General features: G+C 38.6%; 2 protein-coding genes and 1 long non-coding RNA gene across 7 annotated transcripts; 1 reads left to right on the plus strand and 2 right to left on the minus strand.

The window, feature by feature from the left end:
* Positions 1-234: 234 nt before the first annotated feature.
* bckdk (branched chain ketoacid dehydrogenase kinase) lies at positions 235-15,354 on the minus strand. The gene is made up of 11 exons (XM_015030482.1): positions 14,951-15,354; positions 11,669-11,737; positions 11,458-11,568; positions 7,764-7,811; positions 5,853-5,972; positions 5,635-5,733; positions 4,497-4,570; positions 2,935-3,063; positions 2,462-2,551; positions 1,033-1,188; positions 235-942 (listed from the first exon to the last, which is right to left on the minus strand). The coding sequence occupies exons 1-11, from the start codon at positions 15,197-15,199 to the stop codon at positions 798-800; spliced, it is 1,290 nt and encodes a 429-aa protein (XP_014885968.1). The 5' UTR covers positions 15,200-15,354; the 3' UTR covers positions 235-797.
* lrwd1 (leucine-rich repeats and WD repeat domain containing 1) lies at positions 2,031-27,287 on the minus strand. Of its 5 annotated transcripts, XR_001424734.1 has the most exons (18): positions 27,195-27,287; positions 26,610-26,696; positions 25,797-26,031; positions 24,674-24,793; positions 23,638-23,784; positions 23,477-23,569; positions 22,990-23,388; positions 22,560-22,674; positions 22,360-22,457; positions 21,335-21,545; positions 20,278-20,350; positions 18,915-19,058; positions 18,712-18,815; positions 18,347-18,508; positions 17,658-17,767; positions 16,048-16,266; positions 4,428-4,431; positions 2,031-2,041 (listed from the first exon to the last, which is right to left on the minus strand). XR_001424734.1 is itself a non-coding variant. In XM_015030479.1 (16 exons), the coding sequence occupies exons 2-16, from the start codon at positions 26,687-26,689 to the stop codon at positions 16,114-16,116; spliced, it is 2,244 nt and encodes a 747-aa protein (XP_014885965.1). In that variant the 5' UTR covers positions 26,690-26,696; positions 27,205-27,287; the 3' UTR covers positions 15,702-16,113. The 5 variants fall into 5 exon arrangements, 3 of the variants coding, with proteins under 3 accessions (XP_014885965.1, XP_014885966.1, XP_014885964.1); XR_001424735.1 differs by lacking the exons at positions 2,031-2,041; positions 4,428-4,431 and adding an exon at positions 5,772-5,783; XM_015030479.1 differs by lacking the exons at positions 2,031-2,041; positions 4,428-4,431 and having other exon boundaries at positions 15,702-16,266; positions 27,205-27,287.
* Positions 7,820-11,402, plus strand: LOC106946271 (uncharacterized). Its single transcript, XR_001424736.1, has 2 exons — positions 7,820-8,594; positions 8,877-11,402. It is a non-coding gene; the product is annotated as an uncharacterized LOC106946271 (long non-coding RNA).
* Positions 27,288-27,891: the final 604 nt, after the last annotated feature.

Below are 27,891 nucleotides of genomic sequence, written 5' to 3' on the forward strand. Positions count from 1 at the left end.
TGGCTGTGACAATCATTACCACACAAAATCTACTAATAGTGGAAAACCAACAAACGGATGTGCTACTGTGTGCATCTGTGTAAACCGATGAAGGCATCAGACAGTAGAATAATAAAAAAAAAGAGAAGTAAAAAGTCATCATGCAGTTTAGTTGCACAGTAAGGCAGATGAACATCTCCAGTCCAGAAAACAGATCTAAGATTCTTCTAAGCAGAAAGACTGAAAGCAACTTGAGTTTTGGCAGTTTGAATATTTACGTTTCATCTGCGTTTTTTATTAAAGTCACAAGATCCAAAACTCCTTTAACTCCAACGAAGTGGTCTGAACTCATTTACTGCTTTGACTCTCACCATTTTTCCGTGGTAGGCTTTAGATTTTGAAGAAGAAAAAAAAAAAAAAACACTAAATGTGGTAATGATTCATGAAACCTGTGAGTTGACCTTGACAGACTGGGAGTGTTTCGAAACAAGAAACATCAACGTGAATCTCTTAAATGATGAAGTTCTTCTTTTAAGAGAAAGTTCCCGATAAACAAAAACATTCAAGAATTCATGAACCGACAAATCTTAAGAGACGACATGCCAAAGGGTGCAAAACACAAAAGACAACCGAAATCATTAAATCGAGAGCTAACATAGCTTATAATCAGTAAAAGGCGAAACAAAGAAGATCTGACAGAGCGATCTGAAGGCTGCCACTCAGCAGACATATAACCTCATCTCTGCCTGCCTTCGCGTGGGGAAGAAAACCCTCTATTGTGGCCTGATTCCTTCGTTTGGACCTACAGGGAGCCACTTTTACACTCTGAAGCTTTCTCCTTTGCCATCGATGTGGCGCAGACGCAGGTAGACGTCGGTGCCGATGCCCTGCATGGACTGTACAGACAGGGAGCCGCCGAGGTACTCTGCGTAGGCTCTGGATGTGGGCAGGCCGAAACCAAATCTACAAGAGTAAAAAAAAAAAAAAAAACGGCCAGATTAGTGACGAATGTAAAAAAAGAAGAAAGAGTGCATCTGCAGGTCCCATTCTTACCCGTGCATTGGGCTGGACTGGTTCCCGCTGTTAGTGATGGTGTTGAACAGGTTGCTCATGCGGGGGTCCTGCACGCTCTCCTCGGCAGTGCTGAAGTGGTAATCCATCACCTTGTCGATTATTTTGTGAGGGATGCCGCCGCCACGATCTGAAATCCTGAACACACACAAATCATAACCGTCACCAGAGGAAACCACTGCAGGTAAAACGATGTACCGTTCTATACAACGATGTACTGGTGGTAAGATGGTACGTAAATTAATGGTTCCGTTAGTACTTCGGTTTTAAACGGAGTTTGAGCATTTGTGCAAAGCAGAGCTGCTGTTTGGAGTCACCAGGCCAGGTTAGATGTCAGGTTAGGACAATTACTACTCCTAACTTGTAGATATTCCTCTTTCTACGGTGCTGAAACTACTAACTTTCATGGATTTTGGGGGATTTTATTCGACTAACCAAGAGGGTATCAATGGGGAGCAAAAAGACATGAGGAAAATAAAAACTGGAACATAGTAACTCAGATTTATTTCACTCCCTTTTATGCAGCAGTTCTGTTTCACCTTTAAAGAACAACCAGCAGCATGAAGACCAAGGAGCCCAGCAGACGGTCAGCAGGGAGACGTTTCAGACAAACAGCTTGAGACAAACTGTTGTGATGGCAAATATTAGTTGTGCATTCCGCATAAAGGCCAATATTTTTTGGAAAAAAGCAAAAATATTGACTACACTCTCTGCTTAGGGCAGTGTCTTTAAAGTAGGCGTCACTAGGGGGCGCCAGACGAGCTTCAGAAAGTTGGGGAGATTGCAAAAATAAGAAAACCCCATCCATCCATTCATTTCATCCATTCATTCATTTCATCCATCCATTCATTTCCATTAAGGAACGCTCAAACTTTCATGTGTGATTGGTATAAAATATGACATATCTTCATATAATCAAGGCAAGGGATTGTGATGAAAAATTATTAGGTAATTAATTAAGATTAATAAAGTCATAATTTAACACCTGATACTGGCCAAGTAAAATCAGAAGTTATGAAGCAGCATGAATGTAATAATGACTGAATAGAGAATAAAGTGAGAGAAAAAAAACATTGTAAAAGTCAAACTTTCTTTACATATCTTATAGCGTTTGACTGTGCGGTCAGAAGCTAAACGCTGTTTGGGAACTCATGTCTGAGAGGATGATTGTTTATCAGCAGGGATAGGGAAGTCGAGAAGATGCCTGAGTTCAAACACAGGACGATAAAATCGGAGTTCAACTTCCTGCAGGGTGACCACATGTGACATGCTCAGGTGTTGGAATGGCCTAGTTAAAGTCCACCTAGCTGAACATTAATGCAAGACACAAGTTTCCTCTTTTTTGGCAAACATTTATCTTGCAGGCCAACGTTTGGTCTCAGAGTTGAACTCGTGCATTTAGACCACTGACCTGATGACAAAGTCGATGTCGTTGTTGGCGATGGTGACGACCACATCGGGGACGTTGTACGGAGTGTCCAGGTGGCTCTCCATGGTGGCTCTGAAGGAGGAGCATCAATAAAAAAGTAAAACACTAACAGAAATGTTGGCCCTAAAAACAAAAATAACTCAAAACACTTCTGAGTGACTTAAGACACAGGAGATCAATTCAGTAGTCTTTATTCTGTTTTTAGAGCCTAAAAACCATCAAACTAAACAATGTTTTTGCATTTTTTTAACCACTTTCAGTGGATCTTCTGATCACTGAAAAGTTTTCAGTAATTGTCTGTAAGGGAGGTGATATTTTCCACTAAAGTTTCAGAAGAGAAAAAGAAACAGTTGAATCTTTCAGTCTTCATGTCTCCTTCCTACAAACATCATTCATTACTAATCCCTCTTTCCTTTATTCCTCCTGCCTTCCTGCTATCATTCCCGGTCTGCTACCTCATGGCGTTCTTGAGCAGCTCTGGCAGGATGTAGTCCAACGGCAGCGGGATGAAGGGGAACCGGGCCGCCACGTGTCCGTTGATCCGGACCCGGGGAGAGTTACCGTACTGGTGTTCACACAGACGCCTGTCGACGACACAGAGAATGAACCACAATGACCATTTCTCCATCTATCCTGCAGTATTATAACACTGCTGCTATATTTAGTGTTTTCATTTGTCTTTTCTTGTTTCATTTTACCCTTTACATTTTTTTTTCCTTTTTTATGTTTATTGTTGTTGCTGTTGTCATTTTGATAATGTCACAATAATAAAAAAAGTAACGGCTCACTTCCACCGACACATTTTTCTGTCCACACCTCGACTTCTTGCCTTGACAGGAATTTAAATATTGTTTATTTATTTCTATATTCACTTTTGGTTGTTTTTTTGTTTTTTGTTTTTTTGCGTTGTGTCTTTTTGACTTGAATGGCTAAAAATGACCAAAAACCCTATACTTTAGTTACTTTAAATTCCTAACTTTCTGGAGAGATTAATCTAATCTAATCTAATCTAATCTAATCAAATCTAATAAGTAGTGAAAAGCAGCTTGTTCCAATTTCAAATCTTTGTCACTGTAAATGAGTGATTTTAACTGAAATCAAGTTGATTTTATAGGGAAAAACGCTTTAATTAGTATTTATGTTCAGCTATGTTCATTTTTTCAATACAGATTAATAAAGATTAGCACATAAATACATGAGATTAAAGCCAAGTGGCTAATTTCCACCTCTAGTCCTGCTGGCAGGTTGGTGTTAAGACAAACAAGAACAACCTTACAAATTTTCTAACATAAACTGACTTTATGTAAACAATGAAACTATGTCTATTAAAGTCTTTCATTAAATAATAACTTAAAAGTACAAAACACTGTTGTTGTTTGTAGACAAACTATTTTAGAAATCTCTTCTTGAAATGTTACTTTCAGAAGAAAAGTAACTATTTAGATTCCATAAACATCACTGCTCCCAACAAACTCCACAGGTCTTGAATATCGTTGAATATTTGTGCACATGTTCAGTTTACTCAGAGCACAAAAATACTGCATGCTGTTATAAATATAACCCACAAATCAGAACTGTAAAATAATTCCAATCAGAATTTTGAATCCCTAAAATAGTGCAAAGATGATGAGGAAAGTCACATTTTTAAACTTGATTCACATCAGGCTAAATTTTAAGACATTTACACTCACGAAATTGTCCTGCCAGCTGAGCAAACATCTCAACCAAATATACAGTAAAATGATCACTAAGGCATTTTAAAACAAATAAATAACTGAGTTGTGCCTCAATTCTAAAAGGAAAATCTTCCGAATGGCTTTGATGAGCGGTCCAAACCCAGCAGGAAGCTTCTGATGGATTCCAGAAGCGCCGTTTGACAGGAAGACTCATGGTAAGCAGAGCGATGGCTCGTATCTCATCCACATGTGTTTATCAGCTGACCTCTGACCTTCCTCTACCAATAAAAGAACTGAAAGAAACAGGAACTCATCTGACGGCACTGAGCAAACAAACTCACCTGGAAAAGTCCACCCACTTCTCGATGATCTTTTTAGGAGAAAGGCGTCTGCAAATGATCCCCACAAAATCCGCCTGGAAGACAAACATGGGAGAAATGTCATTCCTGTCATAGAAAAACACCTGATGTACCATCAGCTTCTTTAAATTATTGGTTTTTATTTATAGACTTTAGCAAACCAGAATTGACTACAAAAATCAGAAAAGGTAAGTGTTTTTTTGTAGCACACCAATTATCACAACCCAAAGTGCTCAAAGGAAATAAAAATAATAAAGCAAAATTAAAGTACAGATATTAAAAGGCATAAAAGAATAAATGCTTTCAGTCCAGATTTAAATGTTTCTGATTATCTCATGTTTTCAGGGAGTTCATTCTAGAGCAGAGAAACAGGATGAGCTGAAACTGTCTGGTTGATTTTTTTTATAGCAAACACAGCTGCAGTGCACTGGAAATAAAGGAGAACTTTTAATCTGGTGATGTTTTTTAACTGACTTTATGTTTTTGTCAAAATGTAGATCCGAGACCAAAACTACTCCCTCATATGCGCTGTAGCCTAAACCCCATATCAACCTTTTCTTTGGAGATAAGCTGTATAAATTGGGCGCTATTTTATGTTGCTGTGTAAATTGTATGACAGCGAATTAAAAAAGTTAATTTTTGAGTTTGAAAAGTCAAAAAATTTGCTAAAGAAAAGCAGAAATTTTTGAGATTAATCTTATAAAAGTCGAACATTTTTTTACTTTTGGCAGAAGTTTACTCCTCTTTTTTTCCCTATGTTCAATGGTCCTAAAACGCTGTTGTTGACATTTGTTCTTAAATTCTGCAATATTTGGTAAAAACTTTATCAGTGCTGCCGTCTTTGGGTTGAATGGTGGCTTACTGCAGTTTAATTTTTCTATTGGTAACGATGGTGCAACTCCGTCACACAACCATTCAGGTATAAAATCATATCAGTAAGACACACGCCCTCTGGTGGCAAGTCAGAGGTTGTTGGCAAAGTCTCAATAACAGAAAAAAAATCTCTGGATTTGTCACAAGTCACTTATTATTTTTAAAGTCCTAGAAGAGCTCTGAAAGTTGCTAAATATAGCAACAAAGTCTATATATAAATACTAATTCATGTAGCAGTCAGACATACATTTTCTTCATGAAGAGCCAGATGGTGTGTGGCTAACATTCGGATTCCCAGACGGGAACACAGCGTCGTATCCAAGAAGTTCCTGATGATGGTCTCATCCTGGATGATGGAGAAAACAGAAACGGTAACTGACGAGGCTCCTGGTCTTCCTGTCTCTTTAAACCCTCAACCATAATTACTCCAGTAAATAGTGATAACGATCAGAGTGCATCTCTTGCCTGGATGTGTCGTCGACACTCCCTGAAGCCCTGGGCCAGCATGGTCACCACGTCTTTGTGGTCGTCCAGCAGCTGCTGCACCAGTTTACAGAAACGAGCCTCGACCTCCTGGTCCTTGATCTGTCCACAGAAACAAACCTCACATTGAGTCTGAAAATGATTTCCTTCAGTCAAGGAATTTTGTTTTACATGATGACATCTAAAGTGGTTGTAAAGATCCATCTGTAGAGGTGTGCTTAAAATATTCCTTTTTGTTCCTATAGTCATTTTTTCAAGGCGGGATGTGATACTGAGCTGAACTTTTTGCCTTTTAAAGTAAACTACAGTGTTTATAAATACTTTTCACCCCCTTGGATGTTTTATGCTTTTTACTGCTTGTATAAATCAACAATGAGCAACAAAATGATTTTGACAAAAAGAAAAACAATTTTAATGTCAAAATGAAACTTGATTTCTGCATAATAACACAAAATAACACAGTAAGTGACTGAATAAATATCCACTTCCTTTAATTCAACAGAGGTCCAGCCAATTAGTGGTTACAGTCAAATTGAGTGGAACGGAGATCACCTGAATGCAGTAACTGTCTGCAGTAACTGCAGTAAAAAGGAACCAGTATTCATGGCTGCCAATACAGCAAGAAGAAAAACTTCGACCAATCAGAGAGAAGATTATTGAAACGTAGTGCAAAGTCAGGGGATGGATAGAAAACAATTTCTAAGGCCCTGAATACTGACCAATGTTGTCATCGCAGCCAAAAGTGCATTTACTAAATACCAACTTGAAGGGGGTGAATATTTATGCACTCACACATTTTATGTTGCATTTTTTTATTTAACCATAAATATTTTTATTTTGGCATTAACGGTTTTTTTTCTAAACTTTTTTTGTCAGAAAAGCCTAATTTTGTTGATCATGACTGATTTGTAAGAGAAATAAAAAAGATGAAACATTCAAAGAGATGAATATTTTTTACTGGCACTTTATCTACAAAATTCTTATTAACCGGCAGACTGGAGTAAAAATGAGACACAGCTTCTCACCTAGGTCTGCAGTGGTTTATCATGTAGGCCAAAACTGTCAGGTTAAAAGTACTTTTTGTTTGCTGTTAAAAACTAAAATTTAAAAAACTATATAAAACAATGTATTTGAACTTGCTCAACAGTGAGCTAAGCATGCAAAATTTTAATTAAATAGTCAAACGGTAGAAAATGCATAAAAATGCATAAATCACTGTACGTAAATGTAAAAAGGTTTTCATGCACCACCTAAGCTGTTTTCACAAAGAGACAGGAGGGAAGCAGATTAGCTTCACTAGTCCATGACGGGTTAAACCAAATAATCTGTAACAGGGGTGTACAAACTTCTTGCCAGGGAGGCCAAAGTTGTTACCCTGAAAGCACTTGCGGGCCATAAACATAAAGTAAAAAATATACTCATCAAAATAAAGTTCTTGTGTTTTCGTTTTACTTTTATCTCCTCAACAACAAACTAAACTTTTGTAAATCAGACTGATTTCTTCACCCAAATCTGAGGGACAGTTGCTCAATGTTTGTGGTTCAATTTACTGCAAAATGAAGATGATTGCTTGAATCTTGCTAATAAGCGATAAGTTGTTTTGTGCCTAAATTATTCTTTATTTAAACACAATTTTATCTGCAAAAATGTCAAAAAGATCATAAAAAGTCAATCTGCATCAATTACCTGCTTACAGGTGAGATTTGCTCAACTACTGAATCGTGGTTGGTTTTGGGGGCCACAGCACATTATGCAAAGGGCCAAAATTGGCTCGCAGGCTGCACTTTGAACATCCCCGCCCTCCCCACCTCCTTCCCTTGAGAAATGCTGAACTTGAACTCATGAACCCAAACCGTGTGCCGTTGCAGTATTTCCTGTTTGCGTGACACTCACCTGGGGAAAGTCGCTGAGCATGTGGTAGGCTCTGATGTACAGCTCATGCTGCAAGAAAGAGCAAAAGAGACGGATCTCAGTCACATGACCAGAACCGACAGCACGGCGACGCCAACAAACTCTCACATGGGTCGCATTACAGAAGCTCTCAGAATCCTCCTCTGTTTTCTTTCTGTGTAAATAACATTTTGTAACAGTTATAATTCATCTGCTAACAGATATTTGAGCTGACCTCCATTTCTTCTGATTGCATGAAGAAAGGAGCCGGGCTTTATGCAACCAGATGAGGAATCTGGGTGAAGGTTCATCGACACGGTGAGAAGAGCTTAGAGGGAGAAAACTGGCTGGAAGAGACGGTGACTCTGCTTTTATGTCACAAAAAGCTCTTTCTGTTCCACAGAAGCATTTATTCTGGCTGATTAGAGCGGCTGTGCAGCCTGTGCAGAGGAATGCTGCCTGTTTAATCTCAACCTCCAAGAACAATGTGTTCCCGCTGGATGTTCTGGCACCCAACTTTACAGCCAAAAAGAAAAAAAACGGATTCATTATGAAACGGCCTCATTACAACCTTTAAAGATGTGCCTTGTCTTAAAGTATTCATAGCCCTAAAATGTTCCTGTATTTTGTCACATTATAACCACAAATTTCAGTGTGTTTTACTGGGTTCTTATGAGGTGAGATCAGCAAGAAAAATGGAACATAATAGTGAAGCAGAAGGAAAATAATTCACACTTTTCAAAAATCCATCAACAAGCTAAACCTCAGGCAAAGGTGGAGAATATTTTTAATATCAATTTTCAAGTCTTTCCACAGATTCTCATCTAGATTTATGTCAAAGCTTTGACTAGGCCAGCGGTGTCCAAACTTTTTGCCACGAGGGCACAAATCATCAAGTTGAAAGCCCTTTTGGGTGTCCACAAAAATATTTATTTCTCAATAAAACTTTTAGACTAAATAAATTGTGCCTTTCTTATTTTTATTTGCTCAATAATAAACTAACCAGATATCCAAAATAGTCCAATTTTTGTTGAAAATCAATCTATAGAACATTACAGATTTTTTTTTCTAGGATCTGCAACACGAACAAGACCTGGATTAATGTTTCTTCTGAAGCATTTTGAAATTAAGATTAATGTAGAAACCTAGTAAACAAATACACACTTTGTTGCATCTATGTTTTTTTTTATTTTAAGGCTTTATTTGTCAAAACCTTCCATTCTAATGAATAATATAATAAGTTATTAATGTCTGATTTATTCTAGAACTTTTTGGAAGGTGAACCTTTCAGTCTCAAGTTTTTTGTGTAAGTTTTCATCTTCTAGTATTTGTCTTCATTCTCCAATCAACTCAGCTCTCCTGCTACAGAAAGAAATCCCCACAGCATGACGCTGCCTCCACTGTGTTTCACTCAGGGTGGGGTACCTTTAGTGGGACACTGTGATGGTTTGACCGGTGTTTTCCACACGTTTCCTTCAGTTCCATATGTTTGCCGTGTCCCCGACTCAACCCTGGACTTTAATGAGTAAGGCTACGTCTTGATGCAACGCGATGACATGGCAACACAACAACAAATCAACGCGACAACAAAACTACATGTCAACATGTAAACATGTCCACATGACAACAGGCAAACGCGTCGTCATGTTGACAGCGTGTCAACATGACGACGCGTTGACACATCAACATGAAGTCTCTTTAACTGGAGCAAGGAGAACAAACTCTCCTGTTTGTTCTCAAACAGGAGAGTTTGTTTGAGGATTGTTGCAGAGGATCTGACAGAACAGCAGGAACTAAAACTAAATCTAATCACACAGCATTTATCTTTCTGTCTTGATTTTTCACCTTACCAAACATTTATGTGGTTAAAATGATGTAAAAAGGAAAGAAAGGGCAGTAAACTGCCACAGAAAGGTGAAGACAGAAGCTCCTCCACTCTTGTGGGATCAGCAACGTCAGCACAAAATAACTGGAAAACCCTGACTAGCACGGAACTTTTGTGTTCAGTGGGAAGGCCCTTCATTCCCAGGCCAGGTGAACCTGTAGCGGTGGTGGATGTTTCAGCTCCGATCAGCAGTTAGTGAAACGTTACACCCCGGAGCACACAGGTTATGCCTCTGATTTACTCATTTGTTTTGGCTCTAGCGTCTGATTTACAACACCTCACTGCTGCATCAGAAGCGTCACGGAAATGGGGTCATGTTTTGACGTTGGGATTATGAACAACCATGTAATAGTAATAAATATTTGTAGGCGCTGGATTCAAGAAGTGAGACTCAGCAGAAACGTTGGATTCTGTAGCACTGAATCTTCTCTATTTGGATGAAAATAACATCTAAAATTTAAATATAAATCTGGATTGTTTTCATTTTGCAGCATGAACAATTAAAAACGCAATATTACTGAATCCCATTTGAATTCAGAATATTACTTCTCTGATATGAAAAGAATGAAACAAAACTGTTTATGTTATAATCTTGTACAGTATGCTATTATTATTAATATTGTTTATATATTTTTTTAAACACTTTTTGATCTTTCTTGTGAGCCTTTATGTCTTTGAATGTAACAATAAGGGATATTTCTACTCTAAAATGTCAAGATATTGCTTTTCCAGACTCAAATCAAGTTTTCCATCAATTTTTGGGAGCAAAGACTGAAAACATAACTATTTTCCACACTTAGCAGGACCAGGAAAATACATTCAATATTTTCCAGACTTAATGTACCTCACTGAATCAGTGGCACACAGTCTTCACTGCTAGAACTAATAATAATTAATCTGGCCACTTCGAGCAGCCCTGTTACCTTATACCTTAGGCCGGCTGTGCCCAAGTGAAGCAGGAACTTCTGAACCAGATCTATTAGCATCGCTGTTATCTCAGCCAGTAATATCAATTTTATTGAATTCTATTTGTTTGTAAAGTTAACTCTCAGACATTAGATTTACTAAATCTTGTCTGTCTCTGAATATAGATTTCCATTATGTGTGCAAAACTTTGTTGATATTCCACTAAAATCAAAAAGACATAATTTTTCAATGGCGTTTCCATTAAAAAAGAAATGCAATTAAAATCGCACATGAATAAGTTTCTTCACGTGATAAGTTGTTAAAAAACATGCCACACCATCGTCATCCTACCACTTCCTGTCTTCTTTTTCGTGGTTTCTGTCAGTAGTAACATCCGGTTGTGATTCGAAAAAAGTGTTTCTATTGCAGCTTTGCGAAATACATTAATTTAGATCAGTGGTTCTTAACCTGGGTTCGAATGCGCATATGAAACTGGGGGGGTCGGAACCTCAAAAAAGGTTAAGAACCACTGATTTAGATACACCTGAAAAAAACCTAATGCAAAAACTTTATGTATAAAAATGGGAGTGTAATGCAAAATTGTGGAGTTTCTATTAAGTAGATTTATTTTCGAAATGTTAAATGGAAACACAGCTTGTGTTTCTGTCATGAATTTTAAATGATTGACAGTTTCATGTTCCTCTCAGTCTTTTCACCCAAATACTTCATTAAAACTTCCACCAGTGATTCCACACCTCTCTCCGGTCTGTCAAAGTTCAGCACTGACTCATGAGGACAGCCCCAGTCCTTATTATAACCTCAGCTGTAGTGGGTTCCTTCATATTTAGCTCAAAAAAGTAAAATACTGACTTTATCAAAGGAGTTTCTACAGGAGTGTGTCCTTACCACTTGAAGAATGGTCGGGTTGCAACCGATAATGAAGGGCAGACTGCGGAAGCCCTTGATGCGATGGGCGATCCGCACAGGCAACTCCTTGTGAAGGTACTTGGCACTGCTCTGGGATCACACACACACACACACACACACAGTGAGAAGCTGCAGGGCATGAAGGCACTGCGGTTAGATGATTTACTCTCAGCGTGGGTGAAGTGTTTACCAAGATGTGGTGTCCATCAGGAGACTTCCCAGAATACAGGAGGGTCGCTAAGGTCAGCCGCACTGAGGCCTGCAGACACAATCACAAAGGAAGTCAATTAAAATCTGTTTTTCATAAAAAACAACATGTTTTTTATTTTAATTAAACATGAAAAGCAAAACTTTAAGTAAGAGTGTATTTTGCTTGCATCTATAAGGAACGATTACTGGATAATATAAGCAATCTTATAAACTCGTTCATTGGCTTCAACATCCAATTAAAGTAACTCATTCTAAGTTATTTTGATTTACACAATCGATAATTTTCTAAATATAAATGGGGAAAAGAAAATCCTGAAAGCTCTTGCATAAAATGTGGGACACGCTAAGATAAAACTCTTCAGCAACTGCTCACCAAATTATAGCTTCCTGCGATTACACTCTAAAAGATTAATTATGGCTGTCTATAATTTAGGAGAACATAAAATAAAAATGTTATTGCCTGCAATCCATAAATCATACATCAACTAGGAAAGACGTAATTGACTATTGCCAGGCTGGTAAAATCAAGAGATTATTTAAACAGAAGCGGTGTGACAACATGAAGAAGACTGAAAACCTTACAAAGCAACACATCATATCCCGATCAAATGAAATTCAAGAGCAGGAACAAATTTATTGACATTTATCGGTTTGGAAAGGTTAAAAAACAATTTATTAAGATTTTGGGATGTTAGAGAACAGCAGTGAGGCCCTTCAACACACATGGAGAAAATAGGCAAAAGTACGGAATCTTAACAGCAGAGGCCGACCTACCAAGACTACTCCCACAATTCATCAATAGCTACAGCATGTTTCCATCCAGTTGTAATGCGAATTTTGAGCAAACATTTGAACTGTCGCCAAAAAAGGGAAAAAAAGAAAGTAAAATATGAAATATTTGTGCTTCCATTTACTGGTGTGAAGCAAATCAACCAGACTACGCAAAGTTTCGTCAAATTTTGAAGTTCTATATGGTTGTAATAAACATGAAGTAGAGGTTGCAAACTAGCACGGACCACATATATCAGAAAAAATGGAGAGTTTTCCCGTGCGAGATTGAAGTTGGGAATTAGATTTTTCTCAAGGTTTCGTGACTCCCATCAACTCCCAGTCTTCAGAAAATTAGCTTTTTCAGAACTTATTCAGCAAATGTGTTTCCATCTCTCCTTTAACATATCAACTCTTTTTCAGAAAAGCCCAAACCCCCTCAAGCAGGCGTAAAAACCTTTTTGCAAAATTATCTTGAATTTTGCCATTTCCATCAACCTTTTCTAATGAGATACTTAAAAACGAACATAACAAACATTGATGGAAGCACCGCTCTTGCACAACGATGTAAGAAACTCAATTAAACTCAAGTTATCGCAAATACTTTATAGCAGTTGTTGCTTTCAAGTGCTTCGCAGCAGCAGGGCAGGTTGGTAACAAACTAAACTACGTCTTGTATTGACTCTGGTTAATTCAGTCAGGCATCAAAATTTGTTTGATCTGACACATTTTGGTGCAACACAAAACCCAAAACGGCAAAAATCTGAAAGGACACAGCACTGCAAATTTGTAGCAAAAAAGATTTTATCTAGAGCAGTTCCCAACCCTGGTCTTCAATGCACACTATCTTGCAAGTTTTAGATGTTTCCCTTCTTCAATATGCCAGATTCAGCTGATTGCAGTTCACTAAACACCTGTCAATTGAGATCACCTAGGGTGAAGCAAAGAAACACCTAAAACACGAAAGGCCTCGGGGACCAGGGTTAGGAAACACTGATCTAGAGAGCAACAAAAAAAAGACAAGTCATGCTACATCTGCTTCCCCCAGAGATTGGATCTCACCTTCATAACAACAAATGAGTCCCAGCAGGCACACCTTACTGACAAACGGTCATGCTGTGTCTCTTTACCTTAATTTGAACCTGAGAAAAAAAATTCTTGGCAAGGTGTACGCAGATGCAAAACTTGTAAGTACAAGTGAAGGACAGTCAGGAGGAACAATCTGACCTAGTTTCTCCTGGTCCGACCACAGCAATGCACATAGCAATTTCAAGCTTTCCCTTTTGTCTGGTGACCAGAGCTTAGCTGGGAACTGCTCTGCAGAATTAATGTCCAGTTAAATGATGAAGTTAAAGTTTGTTCAACTTCACTGTTTAGAAACTGAAGATCTTTAAACTTTCACAGATATTATGTAAAGAATTTAAAGTACACCTGGGGTTTTGTTTTTACACTAAAAAAACACTTTATAACAAGATAATTGGTAAGAGCCTGACTGAAAATGATTGAGTGTAAGGAACTAAAACATCTGAGTTTGCAAAGAACAAAGAGGAAGGAAAAAGTGTTGACAACTGTGAAAAAAAAACTGAGTCTTATGTTAAAAAAAAAGTACATCTATGACTAATAGATGTACTAATCTATCAAACTTGAAGGTGTTTCTGTTAATTAATCCTGAAATTAGCCGGACTACTAATTTACACTTCTATTTTAATCGAAATGAAAATTCAAAGAGGGTCAAAAGGTCAGATTAGCCACCAGAAGCAACAAAGGCACTCACTTTCTAGTAATAACTGGGTTATTCAATCTCCGAATTTGAAACCTTAACCTTTCCTCAGCTGATAACGCTGATAACACAAAATTGTTCCACTCTTGTGAGCTTTGCTGGAGTAAAAGATTCGCGCTCTCCACCATTATTCATCAACCATTGGTACTATTAATTAGTAGTAGATCGTTTAGCTAGCTAAACATTTTGTCCTCGCGATGCTGCATTCAAGGACGCGCAGACAACCGAGGAAATCAGAGCGTAACGTAACGGTTCTGATTCTTAATTTAAGATATTTTTTAAATATATTCAATTTGTATGAGTAATATGTATTCCAATTAGAGTACTGTAATTAGGAAACATTGTCGAATCTACTTTTTAAAAATAAAATTTAGCCATACGCTTATTTCATTGTCTAAATCACATTTTTCCTATTTGGCTTTAAGAAGGCGAGGTTGAACCGCTTAACTACTTATGTAAGCAAATTATTTTATTGTATAACAAAGTACAATAGATGTAGTTTTTGCTTTCAACCTTAACTGATAGTTAAGATAGCAGTCCGAACTAAAAATGATTATTTTCTGCATTTCCTCATTCACTGAATGTAGCACCGACGGTGCTATAACGGCTAGCTCTGCTCACCAAGCCCAAGCCAGCTCCAGCCGGCTTGCGCTAACACTCCCTCGCCGCCGCATATCAGCAGGGAGCAAAAAATAATAATAATCCACTCCTCACCTTCTCTGCCGAAACATCGATGGCGGACTGGTTGTAAAAGGAAGTGACAGTCTTCGACCGCTCTCTTGCCAGTTCTGAGACACCCTGTGCTGATGATGTGGACCGGAATCTGTGATTCCCGGTGCCTGACTGCAGCGCCGGTAATGTTTTGGTTGCGGGAGTCAGTAAGAGGCTGCCGATTCTCGGCCTGGCCCTGCCGGTGACACCGCTCAGCATCTCCGCCGCTATGCCTGCCAGTCCCGGTCGCATTTGGAGACGAGCTGTAAGCTCGAACAGGACTGGCCCGTTCCTGGTGCAGAACAACGGAATTCTACAGCTGCTATGAAGCCATTAGGGTTGTGTCGTTGCGCACAAAGGCACGAATCTGATCTCAATACAGTAGACACAGGGTACAGAAAGGCCTCTGTGCTTATTGGTCAGTAGGTCAAAGATGTACGGTAACGACGAGACAGCTCAGCCAATCAGCGAGTCAGTCAGAGGCGGAGCTCAGTATAATCAACGCCCCATTCACAACGGCACATACTGTACTCTGCACGGCATGTAATATGGACAAACAGTAGTATAAACACAATGTCTAAAGCTCCTTCCCACATTTTCTTCTCCCCGTCAGTAAAGCTTGTCATGAATGCTAAGGCCAGTTAGCATTTCTTTGGATGGCGATAGTAGCACAAGGAGGAGCTCACACAAACTAAACCTTCATGTTGTAACTGCAAAGTCACCAGAAATAAAAATGCAAAAATCCAAGCAATTCTCACAGAGAATTTTAAGTTTTAATATTAAGTTTTGAACAGCAATTGAGTCACAGATATTTTCTGCAAACATTTTTAAATCTCAATTTGTGTCTTTTATTTTGACCAAACTATGCATACAATAATAGCAGGTAAAAACTATAAAACTGCTATAAAAAAAGCAAGCTGACATTGTCTTCCAGAGAGCAAATCTGTAACTGTATTAGACGTTCTGAATATGGGGAGCAGCATGCCAACTTCCTGAAGACATTAAAGAAGAAGAGGAAGGATGAAGATCTTTGCAGTCTGGATAAAATGTTGATGTTCCAACAGATCACTGAATCATCTTTTGGAAGAAAATTTGAACACCGTCTCTTTTCAGACAGAAGAAACCCTGCTTGAAAGTTGTTGCTAATTAGGTACATTTCGTGTTCCTCAGGACAACACCTCACTCTTCCATATGACCACCAAGTTCTTATCAGTGAGTGCCACCAGGTAGTAAAGCTCTGGGTCCATCGCCACACTGTTGATGGAGGGGCCCTCAATCCGACCTAGGCCTTTCCTCATCAGGGTCGGCCATTCTAGCACCTAGAGAAACAAGAAAACGCATGAGAGCAAATTGAATATCTTAAAATTAGATTTATTCTTCACGTTATTTCTTCTTTTGAAATAAATTAAAATGTTAAAATTGTCTGATGTCAAATATTTGCATTTTCTTAGACATTTATGAAATTCAGTGACTAAGTCCATTAATACCAACAGGTGCAGCTCAATTTAGAATACCATCAAAGCTTCATTAATTTGACTAATTCAGTAAAGACAATTAAGCTTCTTATAAACAGGTAAATTCCACAAAGAGTGATATATTTAAAGTGTTTGTTTCTTTTACTTTTAATTACAGCTCATGAAAACTCATGCCTACTTCAAGTAGTCAGACGTTTATATTCATGGTCATTTTGGCAAAATTATTAACAGAGTTAGCAATACTCAACAACCACAAAACTGACAACATGAACAACATTTTGTCTGTTCCAAAAAACTCACTTCCTGAAGCGCAAACCATCTACTTAGGTGTGCAGTAACAAATATGACTCATTATTGGAGATGTACTATGTTGTGGAACATGTTGTGTGTCAACATGATTGAATCTAGCGCTTCAGCATTAGCTTATGCTAATACCACATTAGCATTAGCAGAACTAAAATTTATTATTGGTGCTTTAGGGTTAGCACAACTAACTTTAGTTAGCGATGCCAACCCCTCTAGGTATAAAACTGAGTGAAAGGAAAAAGTGCAGTAGAAAACAGTGCAAAAGCAAAAGGGAAAGCTGCAGTAAAGCTAACTGAAGAGCTCAGGGGCAGATTCACAATGTTTGGAGTGCGGCCAAAGATAAAGACTGGTTACAGCTGTTAATTCTCACTTAGGATCAGGAGAAAAACGAACTGGATTTTTGCTCAGTGGTCCAAAGTCCTGTTTTCAGATGACAGTGAAGTTTGCATTTCATGGGCATCCCAGTAAAACCACAGACTGACCTCCTCCATGCTAAGCCACATTGTTGCAGTAATTCTTGTAAAAGGAGCTCAGACCAAATATTGACCGTAAAATACCTGGACAAACTGTTCAGTAGATCCATATTTGTTATTATTCATCAGTTTTTTTAGGTTATGGGTTGTAATCTGAGCAATCCAAAATGTGAATAACCATCTGTTTTTGCACATAACATTTAGCAGTCAACAGATGCCTGCAGATGGTTTGTTTACATCCTGCTTGTTTACAAAATGAGTTCTTTCATCATCTGGGTCCAGTTCAGTCCAGCCACCATCTTCTCAGATTTCTGCCACTAGCTTGCATGGCATATCGTTACTTTAAGCACCAACTGTTCTGCCCAAAGCGATGTTTATCCTTCTGACTCTTCTACAGTAATCTATCAAGGTAGACAGAGAGAGAAAGAAGGAAAAAATGGAGTAGAAATGAAATACCTCAGTGGGTGGAATGGTTTCCCCTCTCTGACCGCTGTTCTTCTGGAGGTTGGTGACGTGATAAGTCCATATTTGTCCCTTGTCATCACCACAAACTATGTAGGCCCGTCCTGAAGACGACACATGCAGGAAGTTAGTGCTTCTGCTACAAACAAACAGCCGGGAACATTCAGCAGCCGGCCCCAAACATCCAGCCAACCAAATAAATCAGGAATGTCAAACTCCAGTCCTCGAGGGCTGATGTCTAACTGTGCATGACAGAAGGTTCTACAGGTTCTACAGCATCCTGCTAATGATTGCATTATGTGACGTCAGACCTGAAGAGCTGGAGAAATCTGAGATGTAGTTTTTGAAGAGGCTTGCCAAAAAATTAGTTACACATTAAAAACAATCTAACTGGATAGAAAACAAACAGATAAAGACACTCGATGGCAAAGAGAGTGCATGTACTGCGTTATTCAGGGATCCTACACAGTTAAGATGTTAAAATTACATTTTTGGACAAACAAATGTATGGATAGCTAGATGGGTATAATCTCTGAGAAAAAGCCTGAGACCAACAGAACCATTATCTTCAGCCTTTGTTTTCCTCTCCAGATCTCAACTCTAATCAGATTCTGGAGTTTTCCAGTCGGTAGGAACCCAGGAGCGAATAGACGGGTCATCCGGCCAGGTCCAGCAGAACTCACCTGGGCAGGTGTTCAGAGACAGGTAGGGAACGTCGGTGATGGCCCACTGCAGCTCAGCCAGAACCACGGCGCACACCGACCCGCTCCTCTTGTCCGGCCGCTGACTCCTGGTGCCGCTCCAGCTCCACAGGTAAATGGACCCGTGGGTGTGGCTCTTAGAGGCTGGGAGTAGCGCCCCCCATAGGCAGGCGGCAAAAAGAAACAAGAGAAGTCTGTGTTTTAAACTCGGAACCTCAAACCACCAGGATAAAATTTAACAATAAATACCATTTATAGTTGTCTAAGAAGTAATTACTTACATCTTACAGCACCATCATGTGGTCTTTAACCAGAACTACATCTGATAATAAAGAAATCTAACTTACCCACTACATCGTCAGTGAGAAAACTCAACCCATCGATAGTGTGGTAGTTCTGTTGTTTGTCCTCCATCTTGTAAATGGGGAAAGTTATTTCCATTTTGTTTGACCTTATAAGAAAAACCCAACAATAATCAGTGCTGACTGGTCGTCATGGAGATTTGCAACGTGTTTCCTGATTAATCCTAGAACCTCTAAAATTCCTTCACCTTTTCGTGGTGCTGTTGCCTCCCAGCTGTGTGTTGTAGCAGAACAGGCCGTCCTCGCAGGCCGTCAGCAGGTGTGTGTCTGGGGAGGCTGGCGGCAGGCAGATGTGCAGAGGCGTGGTGCCGACCTCCAGCGTCAACAGCTGACTGGAGGGAGGACGAGTAGGGAGTTCAAGAGAAACCCTTAAAAACACCTGGACTGGTTCGGATCTTTCAACACTTTAAATTCAGTTCAAATCATTTTATTTATTGAGTGAAATTAACTCATATCATCCAAGTATTTTCAAATAGTCACTCTGAGAAGAATGAACCTTCAGTAGCAGTTAGACCTCCAACGAATCTAATGAGGCCTCTGACTGAATATTGCTGCTGTATGACAGTCTCAGAGGATATTCCACAGCAACTTGTCCTGGATGACACCATTAGTTGTTGGCAAGCTCTGCTAATCCACCTCATTTGCTTTTGCAGTTCTTCTTTAAATCTCTGTATGGCTGTACACTTGGGGAGATGTTGGAGTAGGGGATATGATCCTTACCTATCCTGATGGATGAGGAAGGATCTCTAATCTGTGGATCTGTTGATGGGAAAATTTGCTACAACCGACCAAGATTTAATCAGTAGCTGTGTTTCCATTCAACTGTGAAGTAAATTTTGAGCAAAGAAGGAAAATGCAAATTTGTCATGTTTCCATCTTCCAGTTCGGAGCGATTCAAACATGCCACGCTAAGCAAAATTCCTTCAAATGTTAAAGGTACGCATGGCTCTGAACTGGCATACACCTCAGAAAGATGGAGACTCCTCTGTGCGCTGGAGGTTTTGTGCCTCTGGTAAGGTGCAGACCCACCAGTGGATGGGAGCATTCCTTATGTCAGAACTTAATCGGTAAATGTGTTTCCATCTCATCTTTACTGCATTAACTCTTTTTCAGAACAGCCTAGAACCACATCAAACAAGCGTGAAAACTTTTTTTGTGATATTGGGAAAGTTATTCCAAATTTGACCCTTTCCATCTACTTTTTCTAATGTGATGCTTCAAAATGCGCATAAAAAACTGATGGAAACACGGTTACAGCCATGTTTCAAAGAGGGAAGGGTTAATTTGGGTTGATTTTCTTGCCATTCTCTGTTTTGGTCTAGGTTTGTGCCAAACTGCAGACAGGAAGTCTTTCTTCTTGCCAGTCTTCTGTAAAATGCCAGCCTCATAGAGTGCATGACTAATAGTTACCGTGTTAACAGATGTGGATCAAATTCATTATGTCCCGTTTCCTTTTCCAACACTACTTTATGTTGATCCATCACATAAAATCCTGAGAAAGTTCCAGAGAAATGGTTTTGGGATAAAAGAACTTCATTCAGTCAAACTTACATGACTTTGAAGTTGCAATGTTTGTCCAGTCCTCCGATATCCCACATGATTATTTTGTTGTCGTAGGAGCCAGCTGTAAGAAAACACAGGCTGAAGTTGGTAAAAGACAAAAATAAATAAAAAAGAGGAACCAAACTGAATGAGGCAGGGCGTTGTTGATAGCTGAGATGTGTGTAAAAATGTACAAAGATCTGAACGGTGAGGCTAGAATGAACATTTATATAAAGATTTGATAAACTCAGAGGAAAAATAAAGTCATGTTCAAATCCCCAAACAAGGCAGGGATGATTTAAAACAGTGGTGTTCAAACTTTGGTGGCCCGCAAAATTCATTAAATTAAAAATGAAAAAATGCTTATTGTGATAAACTTCTTTTTTAAAAATAAAATCTGAATATCAAAAAAGATCCAAAACTAAAAAGGGGCTTCAGACTGCTGCCTTTGAAGAAAAACAGACAATTTCCAATTTTTTGGAAAATTCTTGACTTGTGGTGAGGGGCCAAACAAATAATTTCAAGAGCCATAAATGGCCCTTGGAAGTGTGTCTGAAGGGTGCCACACTTCAGACACCCTTGATTGTGCTGTTTATTTATTCTATTCAAGTTTATTTAATCAAGGACAGCCCAATAAAAAAGGTTACATGATAAAACCAAGCAGCTCTTATTTTGTACGAAGGTTTTCTAGCCACAGGCTAATTTGCAAATCCAGCAAAATTAGACATTAAGGATTCCCATTTCACACACCCACACACACATGTACTGAATTACTGTAACTATTAGCAAGAAATACACAAGATGCACATCAGAGAAGATGCATATCAGCCGTTTTTAACTCACCTCGGAATTTTTAATTAACTAGGGAATTAAAAAGTCTAACTCAATGATGATGAAGAGGTGGATGTTAAAACCTTGTTGGATGTTGAACCCAGACAGTCTGGATAGTCATTTTCCTATTTAAACCTTTTCTTCTGCTGATTTAATTTAACTTAAAAGTGAGATTGGAGGTGAAACATAACACCCTCTTTTGGTCTGAAATGACATGCGGTCAGTAAAAACTCACTGAAGAGGAAGTTTCCCTGCCGGTGGTTGAAGCGGAGCACCGACAGCGACTTCCGGCTGGCTCTGAACTCGCCGTACGCTATGTTGTTCCTGGGGTAGATCAGCTTGACGAGTCCTCTCTTTCCGCCGGCGGCGAGGATACTGCAGGGCTGAGACGGAGCGCTGATACCTCTGGACATCAACACAGTGGTCCAGGCCAGGGAGAAGAACTCCTGTCGTCAGGGGCGACAAGCATGAAGATAATTCACAGTTTTTTTATTCAATTTTTTTTATTTTTTAATCAGGTTGGAGTTGGACAAATACATCAGTAACAATATTTATCGCTATAGACACATGATCAATATCAATAGATAACATGTCTGATAGGATATTCAATCATTTCACTGAACTCCAATCCAGAACCACACAGCATTGTGGGGGATGTAGGCAGAGGAAAGGATTTATCCGCTCAACCTCTCATGGCCACCTAAGTGAGTTTGGTGGTATCAACTAGCTCATTCATTCGTTCGTTACTTAGCAACAACCTGCAGGTAACAAGCAGTTTCAAGTTCCTCTCAATTTTGGTTACCTTGTAATAACCTGTTGAATAACTTGCACAGCAGCAGTTTAAGGTTTTGCCACTGTGCCTCACATCTGCTCCAGCCATATCCTCCAGCCCTGATGAGAGTAAAATGATTACAGACTTAATTTTCTTAAGTCAATGGAAAGTGTTAAGTATTCGTCTTTTTACAACCAGGTTTTTATAAGTAGAACCTTGTCTGTCCAAAGCCTTTTTTTGAAAAGCCATCATTGCTGCACCAATTTTTTTTTAATGAAGTTAAAGAAGCTCTTTCAAAACTCCTGCTTTTGAGGAAAAGACTGAGGAAAAGGTTGTTCAACCAAGTCTTAAGGAATTTCAAAATTACATACTTTTAACACAGCAAATATGCAGAATTGTTTTCTTTAGGAAGTTTTGGATCTACAATGAACAAAACCCATTTTCTACAAAAAAATAACAAAATAAATTATTTATTTTGTTAAACGTACCTCTCCTGGAACTTTATACTTTTTCATCACCTTCCCCGTTTCACAGTCGATCACACAAACCGAGTCTCCTCCACATGTTGCCACCAATCGGCTTCCTGCTGTCGACGTAGGAAAAGTGAATTCAGTCGCTCCATTTTTAATATTTCTTATACCCTGTTTTGTCTAGAAAAATATCAGGGGAAAAAAAAAAGAGGAGGTACCACTGGACTCTGACTGCGGCTGGAAGGCGCAGGCCCACAGCTGGGTGGAGAAGTCATCTGAGCTGTCCTGTTTACTGTGGCACTGCAGAGCATGGAGCGGCTTCAGAGAGACCGGCTACAGGCGGAGAAAAGAGCGGAAATCAGAAACGTTCAAACACAAAGGAAACACTTGAAGCTGCAATAAAACATTAGCTTTGTCATAAAATAAACATCAACAGGTTAACTATCTTTGCAATCTGCACCAAGATGTCACTCTGACCACACTGACCCCCTACTGTGGGATATGGTGGGAGCAGCATCATGATATGGGGATGCCTATTTTCAGAAGGGACTGGGAAGCTGGTTGGAGTTTATGGAAAAATCTGTAGTTTATTATGTTGTAGTTCAACAAAAAAAAACAGAGAGTGGAGTGTCTCTGTTCTTACATTACCTTTGTTTTGCTGCAAGCCTTTATGATGGGCAGCACATGAGCGTTTCTGTGCAGCTGTGCAGCCTTTGCTTCCTTTCTGCTCAGGTTTTCTTTCTTCTCCACCTCTTTGACCTGTTGGACCTTGGCGCTCCTCCTGGGCGTCTCTGCCTTCGTCTCTGTCTTGCTGGGGGTTGAGGGACCCCGGTTCGGCTTCAGGGGACTCATCCTGCTCTGGGTACCTGCCAGTGGTTTGAGGCGGAGGCTGAATTTGCGAGGACTGCTTTCAGCGGGTGATTCAGGGAGGTCGGCACGCAGCTTTTTGCGGGGTGTCAGGCTGATGGAGGCGTCTGCTGCTGTATCCGTCTGTTTCCTCTTAGGACTTGTTTCCTTATCAGGTCCGTCTGTTACCTCAGATACATCCTGAGGTAAACAAATCCAGTATGAAGTTTGAAATGCAGCATTAAAGCAGCTAGATCTGATAAAGAACGAGCATTAATGCAGTTCTTACGGTGTCGTTGTTATTCTCAGTGTGAGCTTCATCGTCCGAGTCCTCCTTTGGTTCCGCCAGAGAGCGTAGATACTCCTTAGCCAGAATCTCCACCTGGAGATCACAACATGCGGTAAAATGACCGTCATGGCTGCAGAAAGTGTAAACCGTTCAGAACTTACCCTCCATTTGGTGAAATCAGCCACAGAAGTGGGGCCAAATTTAACTTGCTGACGAGCGGCGCTCACAAAGTTCTTTTCGAGGGAAGACAGTTTCTCAGCAGAGACGGGATCCGGGAGACTGAAGCTCCTCTCCCAAACAGCAATCATCTAAAAAGAGTTAAAAGCAGCACGTAGTGCAAAAGGAACCAGACTGCAGATGCACATGGGCCCAATGATTACTGCTGTAGGCCAGTTGTTAGCTTTTCTCCCTTAGCAACAGTTCACTTCTACTCATCGCCACATAGTTTGGTTTGTTTATGGAGGAATTTTACTGCCAAAAGTTAAGAGCTTTCATTTACAATTATAAAGCATGATTTCATATCTTTGAAAAACTTCTGCTCTTTTTTAGATCTTTGTTTTCATGCAAATAAACTTTTTCTCTGCACCAATCACAGCTGTTTAAGATGACATCGGCAGAGATTATTCATTTTGCAATTACACCAATTTCTCTGGTGCTTTTGAGTTTTAACAATATATGTGTTTGTTCCCAAATTAGGCTTAAGGACAATCTGTTGTCTAAGACTATCTTACATGAAGCTACTTGACACATATGTCCCATTATGTACAATTATTGTTTTCTTTTTGTGACTCTGTCATTTCCTTCTCATTATTATTTGAATTATTCATGCTTCCCCAGGCTAATTTTCTGTTGTTATGTAAACACTTTTGTGTCTTGTTGTTGTTCATTATTAGGAATAAAGTTTTTGAAAAATAAAATACAGCTTAGAATTTGATCAGTCACCATTGTGAGTTTTTAAAAATGACAGGTTTGATTTTTGCTCTTGTGGATGTCCAGTTAGAAAACCACTAAATTGACAAAAACAAATGATTATTGTTTCATAAACATGTCATTACTTCTTGACAATTGCAACAATAAGATTGGTTGTGGTAGATTTCTCTGTCTAATAAATAAAATCATCATTATTTAAAAACAGAAAAAAATATGTTTCATTTATGCCAATGAATATTTCCCTACATTAATACATCATTTTCATACCCTGGTCCTCAGGTTGTCGCTGTAAACGTATCTCAAATGGTTGGCAGTAGCAGTGACATCCTTGCTGTTGTAAATCCGCAGATTGGGCAGCAACACAAACAGCTTGTAATTATCACTCACCTAAAACACAAGAGCAAGCAAAATTAAAACAAAGCTAACCAACTTTACACACAACAAGGTCACATTTTATTCCTTTAAAATCAAATTTCTAACTGTTTATTTGTAGTTTCCTTCAGCAGCGTAAACGTTAATTAAAATCTAAATTAGGGATGCACAACGTGTCTGCATGAATATCAGTATCGGCCATTTCAACATGATATTAACAACCAATGTTTATTTTCATCCCGTTATCATTACATATTGAGCGTATATATTAAGGAAGTGAATTATGCTCATGGAGAGGCCCAGTCAGTCTCCACACAAAATTTTGAGCTGCCCAGAAACATAAAAGGATTTAGAAGGTTTCTGGGTCAAAATCCTTCCTAAGATCTGGGCAAATCTGCTGACCAACAAAGTTTTTTGAATACATTTTGAAACTGAAAATAAATTTAAAAAAATAAAAAATAAAAAAATCTTAAACTTAAAAATAATGTTTGACCTGAAAACAGAAATTTAAACTCAGAAACATTTTAGAAACTATTTTTAAGATTCAAGGTTTTCTTTTAAATTTCAGTTTAAAATCTTTTTTTCCAGTTTCAAACATTTTATCACATTTTATGGCCTCAATTTCGGTCCATATATTTCTCTTAGTTTCAAGTAATGTTTTGCTGGGGTATAAAGTACTAAATATTCTCAATGACGTGCTAAATAATTTGTAACTTTTATGAAATGAGTTTTGGTTGATAAAGTGATGAAGAATCAAGTCTCATCAGTAAAAACAGTGAGCCATCTGAAAGTTAAGCAGCTGCATTTACACCCCTTCTCACCCGCTGATCTTCCAGATGTGCAACTACTGAGCTGAATGGAAAACATCTGCAAGAAGCTAAAAGTTAATTCTGCGTACACTTGCTCTGTCAGTGTAAAAAAACAATACATCAAAGAAGTAACTAGTATTTTATTAAATGTGCCTTTCAGTTACATTACAGAACCAAAGAAAATCCTTTGAACGTGACAGAAAGCTTACAGTGATATAAAGGTTGTCATCCATCTTGAGCTCTTCCAGAGCCCTGAGGGACTCCAGGGTGGTGACGTCCTCCATCTGGTTATCGCTCAGGTCCAGGTACCGGAGCGCAGGCAGCTCCAAACGCCTAGGGAACTCCTGCAGCCTGTTTCCAGACAGATCCCAACGCTCCAACGACTTCAGGCATGACAACAGCTTCACAGGAAGGTCCTCAAGCTTCAGCGCCATCTTAGACAGACTGAAAAAAAAAATAAATGATACGATTAAATTGGTGTTTCCACAGAGATATAGACTCTACAATCTTGCATAAGTCCCTTTTGCTTTACTTGGTTAAAGTTACATTCTTCAACATGTACATGCAAACAACGCTTAGAGTTTAGTAGAGGCCAGTTAGTTTTTCAAGTGTGTATACATCTTTCAATAAAAGAAGTGGACCCAAAACAAAGCCTTGGGGTACCCCACATGTAGCAGTTTATTCATACACTGAAGTCTCTGATAGAAAGGGAAGATGCTCCACAGCTACAGTTTTGAAGGAACATTAAAGCTGCTAAAATGAGGGAATAAAGTTGTAGAGAATCAGCAAGTTGCTCTTTAATTTACTCTGTTCCTCCATGATTGTTTCATCCTCATTTACAATACAACAATAGTGTTCCCATGTTTCAAACTCTGCTGCACTCAGAAGGTAGGTTTGCAAGTCAATGAATAACATTGAGATTCTTTGAGTGCAGCTTCACTTTGTATCTAAACATCTGGATAAAGTGAGGACACAGTGGTAAATTAATATAAGAACATGGAAAAATTGAAAATGTTACTCACTTCAGAGTTTTGATCTGTTCCAACTTGTTGGTTTTTGGAGACCCTTTCTCCAGCAGAAGCTTCTCTGTAATTTTCTCCATCGTTAATCTGCAGGAACAGTTAGATTTTAGAAATGAAGACAGTCAGATTTAAAGAACAGGCTTTACATAGCACCTGCTTCTAGATTTATATTTGTATAAATAGTTTAGTCTACGGTTAAAGAGACCATGCATATATATATATATATATATATATATATATATATATATATATATAACAACAATAGAGCTTTGATGTTTCACTGAAGATTCCAGTATTAAATAGTAATAATACACTTTCATCAACATTGCGCTACCTTTGAGATAAATACAGATAAGAGCAGAAAAGTACAGTGGCTAAACTTAAAAGCCTGGTTGGTAAGTATTTTACAAATACCAAATTTAACCGCGTTGGAAACGCAAACTGCTAAGTTTCTTTTCTAATTTAACCTTAATAACGACAAAAAAAAACATGTAGTTATGCTTCATGCTGCTGTCTTTTATAAATAAATTCCAGGATAACAAATGTCTTAATAACTTCCAAAGATTTATAGATTAATTTACTTACAACAACTCACCCAAGTTCTGTTTCACTCCGCACCACTACGGGAACTGAGCTTCCCGGGGAAACTGCGTCTACATCCGGTGGGCGTGGCTTGAACGAAGAACGCCCGGGATGTTTTTTTCCCCTCTATCTTGACTGCAAGGAATGTGAAGCATTCACGACAAATTACATTTCAGTAAATGTGTGACCTAGATAAATACAATATAATATGTTTTATTTCTGTTTCTTGTTGTAAAAAAATAAGAAAAAAAATCGTATTTGTTATTCATATTTACCCCCAATTTTTCAAAGTTTTCTCGTTCAAAGTACTTAGTATAGCAAAATATCAAGGGATCCAAAATTCTACCAATGATTGATTTCCTGTTAATTATTAATTAGATTAATTAATTTCATAATTCCATGTTCATTAAATAAAATGTGTGTCCTGTCACTCTTAATTTTTAAAAATACTTTTCCCTTTTTAGTTGCCCCCTTTCTCTGAACTCTTAATGTAAAATTGATTTAAGTCAAAACCTTGAACATGAGAATTAATTATATTTATTTATATCTTAAATTTCTTAATCTCTTAAAGTCCTAGAATTTTTGTTTTTGTTTTAATTATGCTTCTAAATTTCTGGGGGAGGGTAATTTAATTTAATTTAATTTAATTTAATTTAATTTAGCTCTTAAAATATTTTACATTCAATAGGGGGCGCGCCTT

The sequence above is a fragment of the Poecilia latipinna genome, unplaced genomic scaffold, assembly GCF_001443285.1.
Source record: "Poecilia latipinna isolate Pla-1442-1.1 unplaced genomic scaffold, P_latipinna-1.0 Scaffold183, whole genome shotgun sequence".
Lineage (NCBI taxonomy): Eukaryota > Metazoa > Chordata > Actinopteri > Cyprinodontiformes > Poeciliidae > Poecilia > Poecilia latipinna.

Coding starts and splice junctions, on each gene's coding strand:
- bckdk (XM_015030482.1), bottom strand. CDS start 15,199: ATGCGACCGGGACTGGCAGGCATAGCGGCGGAGATGCTGAGCGGTGTC. Junction 5,973..7,763: donor TGCTCAGCGACTTTCCCCAG/GTGAGTGTCACG, acceptor TTCTGTGGACAG/ATCAAGGACCAGGAGGTCGA. Junction 5,734..5,852: donor AGTGTCGACGACACATCCAG/GCAAGAGATGCA, acceptor TCCATCATCCAG/GATGAGACCATCATCAGGAA.
- lrwd1 (XM_015030479.1), bottom strand. CDS start 26,689: ATGGAGAAAATTACAGAGAAGCTTCTGCTGGAGAAAGGGTCTCCAAAA. Junction 23,785..24,673: donor GCGACAACCTGAGGACCAGG/GTATGAAAATGA, acceptor AACTCTTTTTAG/ATGATTGCTGTTTGGGAGAG. Junction 21,546..22,359: donor AGTATAAAGTTCCAGGAGAG/GTACGTTTAACA, acceptor CCCTGACGACAG/GAGTTCTTCTCCCTGGCCTG.